This window comes from Uranotaenia lowii, chromosome 3, assembly GCF_029784155.1.
Source record: "Uranotaenia lowii strain MFRU-FL chromosome 3, ASM2978415v1, whole genome shotgun sequence".
In the NCBI taxonomy this organism is placed as follows: Eukaryota; Metazoa; Arthropoda; class Insecta; order Diptera; family Culicidae; genus Uranotaenia; species Uranotaenia lowii.
Window position 1 is genome coordinate 139,737,800 of NC_073693.1, and position 8,866 is coordinate 139,746,665.

Sequence of the window (8,866 nt, forward strand, 5' to 3'; positions counted from 1 at the left end):
GAAGTTCAAGAAAATCTTTGTAAAAACATGTCTTCGTTTTTGATAAAAATGTATCCTTTTGTGCCGAGATGAAAAGTAAAGTAGAACAAATTAAAAATTTCCTGAATTTTTATTTCCATTCCAGATTGATTACGCCAACGCATTGTTCAACTTCACGAGCGGACTGAACGGATGCTGCCTGAGCGACACCGAAATCGGACTATACTCAGCCCTAATTCTCCTCTCGGATCGCCCGGGTCTAACCGAAACCAAGATGATCCTGAAAACGCGCGAATGCATAGCGGAAGCCCTGCGGGTCCAGATCACCCGAACCCGCCCCAATGCCGGAAGCGCCCTACAGATTATGCCAGCATTGGAGGCTAAAATCCACGAACTGCGGATGCTGGGCGGCAAACACTTTGCCCAGCTCGAGTGGTTCCGCCAGAACTGGAACTCCGGATTCCGGTTACCGCCCCTGTTTGCCGAAATCTTCGACATCCCCAAGTGTGAGGAGGATTTGCAGTAGGAGGGAGGAAAATAAAGTGTGGGAAAATCCGCTCGATTAATCTTCGTGGCCAATACTATTTTAGAAATTACGAGAATTGAACATATTGTAGTCCGTAAGATATTCGAAGTTAAGAAGCTACTCTAAACTGGAACAGAGCAAGACTTGCCAAAATCACTCACTGAGATGAAAATGTTACATGATAGCAAAATTAGATGAAATTATTAAAGGTATACCTTCTTGTTGAGTGAGTTTATTTCATTTTAGCCAATTATCATTTGTATATTCGTCATTAACGGTAGGAAACGAAGTTTGGTCTGAGTTTAAGTCGGAGGCATGCATGTACAATTTCGGTTTGATTAGCGATAACAAAAAAAATCATTCAACTGGGATGACCCTGCAAAACCGATATCAAGAATCATACATACGTCACTATAAAAAAACATACACATATCACAAATATCGATGTCAAAGTTGAAACCATAACTTAATGATAACCAAACGACTAACCGCAATTTCCCTGAAACAACAAAAATTGGGCAACCTATACCTATCAGTAGTCTTATCGTACCCCGAAAATAGAGAGAACAAAAAACACAATTCGAAACATTGGTGCTTGAACTGAATCTTAGAACATTTTTACCATTCGTTGTCATTGTCGTCTCTTCTAGGGTTAGTGATAGTAAGATAGAGAAAAAAAACGCGTTGATATCAACAATTAGAACCAAACTTTCTTCCTGCTCTACTTATATAGGTCAATGAATGGAACAAAACTAAGCCACATGAGATAAAGTAAATCCAAGACAAATAACTGACAGCTACTACTTCTTATCTTAAAACTATCATACCAACTATAACATTTATTAAATCAAAACATGAAAATAGCTTTCAAAATTCATCTTAAGTAAAAATTTAGAAAATTCGTTTTGAAATTTTCGGAATAAACATAAGACAATTTAATTCTAAATTTGTAATAGAATTCGTATCTGACATCTGAATTAAGAAATAGAATTCTGCATTTTGATTTCCGATTCTGAAATCTGAATCTGAATTCTGAATCTGAATTCTGAATATGAGTTCTGAATCTGAATTCTGACTCTGAATTCTGAATCTGAATTCTGAATTGGAATTCTGAATCTGAATTCTGAATCTGAATTCTGAATCTGAATTCTGAATCTGAATTCTGAATTCTGAATTCTGAATCTGAATTCTGAATTCTGAATCTGAATTCTGAATCTGAATTCTGAATCTTAAATTCTAAACCTGAATTCCGGAGCTGAATTCTGATTCTTTTGTCTTAATCTGAATCCTTATTACTGAATCTGAATTTGAATTTTTTTATCTTTATTCTGGATAACTATGGATTCAAAAGCTGTATTTTTAATCTTAATACTAGATTTGATTTGGTTTTCTTAAGTGTTATTTTAACTTCATTTTCCATCGCTTTATTCTTCAACAACTTAAGTGAATTGAATGAGTACTCTCTATTTATGAGATCGCTTATCACGCTTCTATACAGTATGTGGATCAAGACATCCTTCCCTGATTCAACCTTTAAATCGACTCTTGACAAAAAAAAATCATATTGCTAAATCTCAAGAAACAATTAGCAAATCAACTGAATAAACTGGTGCTGTATCTTTAGATGGTAGCTTTAAGTAAGCAAATTTTAAAAAGTGAGAGCAAAACTAAAACATATTGGGAAATCTTAGATTTTAATGATGCTTGAAGGATGATATAAAGAAAAAAAAACAAGCGACAAACAAAAGCAACAATTGATGTGTGACATTCCACAAAACGCAAAGTGATTTCCTACAATAAGTTTTTTTTAAACTAAATATTCTATACCACGAGCAAACGCCAGAAACATGAACCAGATGTTTTGAACCGTTCTAATGTTGTTATCCTTTTTGTGGACGCTGTGCGTTATTACATAATTGTATTTTAAATTGACAATCGCGCAAATGATCGTACTTCACTTTTATATTTTATAGCACAAGAGTAAAGTTTATTGTTTTCGAATGTGCATTAGCGATACGAATAAGTTATTTTGAAAACATACAGAAACATATAAAAAAAAAACACATTCACACACATTTATTTGTCTTTAAAACTCAAAAAAGAAATGCATCTATTTATACTATATTATATTGTTGTTTACGAGTAGTTTAAATGAAAAGTTGCAAAAATGAGCAAATCATTTACAGTAACACTATGGATTCTTATTGATATTTGGTTGTGTAATTTATTTGAAGAGAAAAAAATAATCTCAATAAAGTAGAAAAAGTCTTATCTGTGAGATGGAACAAAATAATTAAGATAAAAATCTGACCGAAACTTGTGACAGGAAAACTATGCAAATAAGAATTAAATAAAACAAAACAAAACTCCTAAACATAAGAATTGATGTTTACCTGTTCATCGCACGTTCCACTCACAAACACACACAATAAATGGAGGGACACACATACATACTAATACTGTGAAATCGAGTTAAATTCGGTCGTTAGAAACGCGCTATGAATTTCCTATATTTTTTTACACCACCATTAAAGATCATCACTTTATTATGTTCTTACGAGTAGTTTTTATTTCAGCAGGAGCACAGGACATTGAGGAAAAAGTGAATATAATGCATTCAATAAATAATACCAGTGACCTAATGATATGCTACTGTTTGAAGAATAGTCCGAATGTCCTTTTGAGCTATAATGAAATCCTTGGTCGGGATGAAATTTAAAAAAAATGTTCCGAGGTTGTGAAATACTTGTTGAAGGGTGATACGGTCAAAATTTGGTCAATATCAACTTGACGTATTTCTTTCAATTTTGCATTTAAAAAACCTGAAAACCCCTCATTTTGAAGGTGTGTGTGTAGAATTTTGCTCCTATTTTGATTTTGAAATTCACTCTTCAGTTGTCAAAATGCCGTCCAAGGAAGAAGAGCAGCGTATCAAAATTTTGTTCGCGCATCGCGTTAATCCGAGCTACTCGCACGCAAAGCTGACAAAATCGCTAAAAGTTGCCAAATCAACCGTTACAAATGTAATTAAAGTGTTTGGGGAACGTTTGTCGATAGCCAGGAAGTCTGGATCGGGGGGAAATCGAAACCGGAAGCCGCTGAAAGAGTTGCCGGTAGTTTCAAGCGAAACCCTAACCTCTCTCTCCGAGATGCCGCGAACAAGCTGGATGTATCGTCTACAACCGTGCATCGAGCCAAAAAACGAGCCGGACTATCGACTTACGAGAAGGTAGTGACTCCAAATCGCGATGATAAACAAAATACGACGGCCAAAGCGCGATCAAGGAGGCTGTACACGACGATGCTGACGAAGTTTGACTGCGTGGTAATGGACGACGAAACCTCCGTCAAAGCCGACTTCAAGCAGCTTCCGGGAAAGGAGTTTTATACGGCAAAAGGAAGGGGAAAAGTAGCAGATATTTTCAAGCACATGAAACTGTCAAAGTTCGCGAAGAAATATCTGGTTTGGCAAGCCATCTGTACCTGTGGCTTGAAAAGCAGCATTTTCATAGCTTCCGGGACTGTCAACCAAGAAATTTACGTGAAAGAGTGTTTGAATAAACGTCTGCTGCCTTTCCTAAAGAAACACGGTTGTTCCGTATTGTTTTGGCCGGATTTGGCATCTTGCTATTACGGTAAAAAGGCCATGGAGTGGTACGCCGCCAACAACGTGCAGGTGGTTCCCAAGGACAAGAACCCTCCCAAAACGCCAGAGCTCCGCCCAATTGAGAAATACTGGGCTATTGTCAAGCGGAACCTGAAGAAGGCCAAAAAAACTGCTAAGGACGAGCAGCAGTTTAAGGCAAATTGGCTTTCTGCGGCAAAGAAGGTGGACAAGGTGGCTGTACAAAATCTGATGGCAGGGGTTAAGCGTTAGGCCCGCAAATTCGGATTTGGAAAAGCGGAAGCCTAACTGAATGTTTTTTCTGAATTGTATACTAATTAAACTTGAAAAAGAAATTTAATTTGATTTTTTAAATAAACGATCTCACCGATTTACACGCGTTTTCCCTCGACCAAATTTTGACCGTATCACCCTTTATATACGGAATCATGTGATTTGTAATATTTTTCAATTTTTAGAGTTTTCTATCATCTTGGCCCTTCTAAATGTAAAAAAACTAAATCTTTTATTTTTTCTATGGTAGGACATTTAAATGGTAGTAAATTTCCAGAAAAATGATAATGCGAAAGTTGTTCCGAAATCAAAATACGATTAAAATTATTAAGGGGCTTGTGATATAGCTCAGTTGGCAAGTCAGTTGCTTCCTGAGCCGATGTCCACGAGTTCGAGCCCAAGAGTAAACAGCGAACACAGTTGTTCCGGATAAGTTTTTTAGAAACGATCCACCAACTGCAACGTTGATAAAGTTGCGAATGCCATAAAGATGGTACAACGACTATAATCGAAACAAAAAAAAATTAAAATTATGAAAATATATTTTTGAATAACTAATACAATTCAAAATTAAGCCTCAAACATCATATTTATATGTACAGCAAATGTTAACACTAAACGTGGAGGTGGGTGTCAAAAGACATTTTTTTATCTACAAATGATCATATCTCCGAATCTCCGATTATAATTTTTTGTTCGAAAAGTTTTCCACATGACTTTTTTTATTTTCAAAATGCACGTGTAATTTTTTTTAAGTTTGTAGATACCGAAAAAACGTATGTAGTATTAGACTGAGTCTATCTGGGGTCATTTTCAATTTCTCAAAACCTGAAGTCTTAAAAGCTCTGTTTTGGTTCAAAACTCATCCATGATTTTAAGCAGAATTTTTAAGTAACGCAACACAAATATATGAAAAACTATAAATTTTCCAACAGTTCGAATTTATTTTTCATTAAAAAAAAAGTTTTGTTTTGCAATTTTCTCCTCATGACTTTTGGCGGAGTTGGTAGAATCGGTAGGAAAACTCAGGGTGTCACTACTGCTGCTACTTGGGTCTTCGTTGGTAGTTTCGTTGCCATTGGTGGTACTGCCGACGCTATAGCTTGCGTTTGTCGATGGTGTAGAAACTGCCGAAGGTTTGCTGGTTTTTTTTTTTTTCCTGTTGGGGAGAGAGTCCACTGCGACCATTAAGTTGATCTATTGTGGTATTACCCCGCGTTACTATTTTTATTTTGCTATGCTACTTGACACCCCTGCACTATTGGTTGAAGCTGCAGTTGTTTACCGGTAGCACTACGAGCACACACATATCAAGGTAGGATCTCAAAGTGCAATCTAAGTTCCCTTGAAAAGATCCATCCACATGCATGTGCTGCATTATTGAGGCGTACAATTCCAAGGTATACACGGCTAGCATTTCACTAATGCTATAACCGCCAACCTTCATCATACTATGTGTGCCAGGTTATGTCACGACCGGGATTCGATCTCATGAACGTTGGCTTAGAAGACAAGTATGCTATCCACTAGGCCACGATCTGCTGGCTTGCTGGTTTGCTGCTGAAGATCTTTCTCGTTGACACGGCCTTCTTCTGTCTTACACCCTCATTCTTGTTTTCGATCGAATGACATTCGTTCGAAAGTTTTGCTATTTCGTATTCTTGTTTTCGTTTGAACGAATGCGATCAGTTCGATCTTTCGAACATAGTTCGTACGAACGAAACGTAGCATTCCGGTTTTCGATCGAACGTATTTTCACTACCGCGTAACAAACGCAAGTCTACTGCTGCGAACGGCTGGCGTTTGGTGCAAAAAGGATACTTTAACACAAAAAAAATAAACGAGAAGTATAAAAGTACCATGGGGCAATGTTAAAGCATGGAAGTAAATGAAATTTTCTAGATTTACAACTATTTTTATTTCAAATGTTTCTTTTTACATCGGATTTCTTTGTTTCGTTCATCATCGGTGGGGCCGCTTTTTCCCCCGAGAGATTCTAAGCATCAACGGCTTTATTCATTCCGATGTGGGGCAGGTTTTCAGAAGCAGCAGTGACTGCACCCCTACCACCGACTGGAATCGGCTCCGGTTCGTCAAAAAATCGAAGCCTAAAATCGATCGATGCGAATTTTTTTCCGGGCCAGAAAATGTCCTAGTTTCTCCGATCCGGTCTAGCCGGCAGGAGCTTGTTCAGCTCCACATCATTCTGAACGGCTAACTTCAATTGACGAACGACTTTTGTCCTCCCGTTTCCTTTGAACTGTAGCACTTTAGCCGAAAGATAATTCAAGATAGCAGAAAAAAATATTGGGGCACCTGTTCCGAATCGTTCGCCAAAGTTGGCTTTTCTAAGGAGATCAATTCGACTGACCGGGATTTGGAGACCGGCTAGCCGCGGTCCAACTGGATCGGTATTGAAACTTGAGTATTCCGTTTCATACGGATGACGGATCCGACCAACTGAAAATTCACTAAACTACGAAAATAAACTGTTATTTACGTTATGTTGTCATGGCGAAATTAGTTTTTTGACACATCTCCGTTCTTCGAAATTTCTATTTCGATCTGGTAACACCAACATCGAACGTATCACGTTCGAACGAAAACAAGAATACGTTTTTCGAATTCGATCGAAAGTATCCGTTCGAACGAACGACAGATACGTCGTAAACAAGAATAAGGGTGTTAATTTCCAATCTTTTGTAGTTGTGCTCAACAGACCAAAGCTCTGGTAGAAATTTTGGCTTCATCGTGCGCAGAAAATGCTCTCGCCACATTCTCTCCAGCTCGCTCAGACCACCGGGTTGTATTCGGTAATAATCGGCGACCTTCTGGCCTTGTGAAAAGTAATCTCCGTTCGGGACGCAGGTGCTTATATTGGCATAGATGTTTAGCAAATTTTCGGTTATTTCCGTTCCCAAGGGTAACAGCTTACGCATCCGTCCCTCGAGACTGCGTCGTCTTTCTTCTGGGATCTGAGTACCAAACAGTAGGGCTTTAGCTATTTTTCGCAGGTCTTTCATCGATTCTACTCGTACTTCCTTAGGATTCTCTTTCGATGTATACGGAGCCGAGCAAATGGCAGCCAACTTGAGTCGCATGTTGTCGTCACTCATATTACTGGTCCGGTGACATGGGGCGCAAAGCAACAGAACATCATGGGAATTGTGCTCTTTCATAACCAATGGAAAGTGCTTGCGATAATCCCTGGGAACAACGTTCTTTCTGATGAAGGAATTCTTTTCTCCGCAAACGACGCACCGATTCTCTTTAGCCATCTGGTAGTACTGGCCAACATCACCGACAGATCTTCCCTTGGGTTCGAATTTCAACCGAATCGTGTAGTTCGGCTGATCCGGCACAATTTCAGCCAATTCCTTTCGCACGTACCATTCGGCTTTTTTGCGGTCACAGGTTGATAGCACTTCTCCGTCTGGGGCTTGCATCATGCAATTATCGTACAGTGGCTTAGCTCTGGTTGCCATCGTACGTTTCAGACACGGTATAAGTATAGGTATAAGTTTTATCTTGTACACCGTGCGTTTCAGATTTTCGTTTTGACAGAACCAGAGAAAAAACTGGCACACCGCGATTTGAATTTTTGAATACATATTTTTAATTTTTTTTCTTCTTCTAATATATAAAGATGAGTTGGACTATATATGTTTGTTTGTTTGGATGCACATTATATAAATCCACACCGTTTACCTGATCAGCCTGAAATCCGGTACAGAGATGTAGTTGAACCAGAGTAAGGTTTTAGTAAAAGGGACCATCCCATACAACTTTCGTTTTTATTCCCACGAACCAAAAGTCATGGCACCCACTTTTCGAAACCGAATTTTCGCTTTGGTAGGGTTGTTTCATCATCACCATGGCCCAGGCATTAGCAACGACCATACAGAGTTCACGTGTACTGGGAAGCAATTCAAAGCCTGCTATCATTAAAAATTTGTAAGCAGAAATTTTTTCGCGTTTTTTTTTCTTCTACTGTTTGGAGCACAGGGTATAAGCACCAAGGAATATTTAAGTAAGGTAATGTCGAGGGCCATATTGGATTTTTTTTTGTGACGTCACAAAAACGAGTATCGAAAATTTATGTGAGAATGGAAGGAATTTCAAAGAAAAACACGTTTTAGAATGAAATCGAATTCTAATTTCATTTCAATTTTGTTATAGGGCCTCTATTTCACTATGTAATGGAGTTTTTTGGTCCTTTGAAGATTGCATTATGGTTTTTTTTTCTTAATTTATTAATGAATGCAATGTCGCTTCCAAACTAAAACGTGCAAAAATGAAGAAAATATCAACTTGAAAATGGTCTAGCTGGTAGATATTGAGTGTTCAACTGATTGTCATGATTTTTATCCAACACGTTTACCATACACAATTTGTACGTAGAACAATTAACATTAATTCATGATTGTTAACTCAGTTTACTAAAATTCCAATAAAAGATTGTG

The 8,866-nt window shown here is 37.9% G+C and overlaps 2 protein-coding genes across 3 annotated transcripts in view; one reads left to right on the top strand and one right to left on the bottom strand.

Annotated features, from left to right (window-relative positions):
- LOC129751755 (ecdysone-induced protein 78C) overlaps positions 1 to 2,239 on the top strand; it is a 122,280-nt gene extending 120,041 nt beyond the window's left edge. For both annotated transcript variants that reach the window (XM_055747447.1, XM_055747446.1), the window contains one exon: positions 125 to 2,239. In XM_055747447.1, the coding sequence (XP_055603422.1) occupies positions 125 to 505 (381 nt within the window). In that variant the 3' untranslated portion in view covers positions 506 to 2,239. The remainder of the gene's footprint in view (positions 1 to 124) is intronic.
- Positions 2,240 to 6,555: 4,316 nt separating this feature from the next.
- LOC129752658 (exonuclease 3'-5' domain-containing protein 2-like) lies at positions 6,556 to 7,888 on the bottom strand. The gene is made up of 2 exons (XM_055748428.1): positions 7,067 to 7,888; positions 6,556 to 6,879 (listed from the first exon to the last, which is right to left on the bottom strand). Exons 1-2 carry the CDS (start codon positions 7,886 to 7,888, stop codon positions 6,556 to 6,558), a joined length of 1,146 nt encoding a protein of 381 aa, XP_055604403.1.
- Between the last annotated feature and the right edge of the window lie 978 nt (positions 7,889 to 8,866).

Coding starts and splice junctions, on each gene's coding strand:
- LOC129752658 (XM_055748428.1), bottom strand. CDS start 7,888: ATGGCAACCAGAGCTAAGCCACTGTACGATAATTGCATGATGCAAGCC. Junction 6,880..7,066: donor CCCTTATTCTTGTTTACGAC/GTATCTGTCGTT, acceptor TTATTTTCGTAG/TTTAGTGAATTTTCAGTTGG.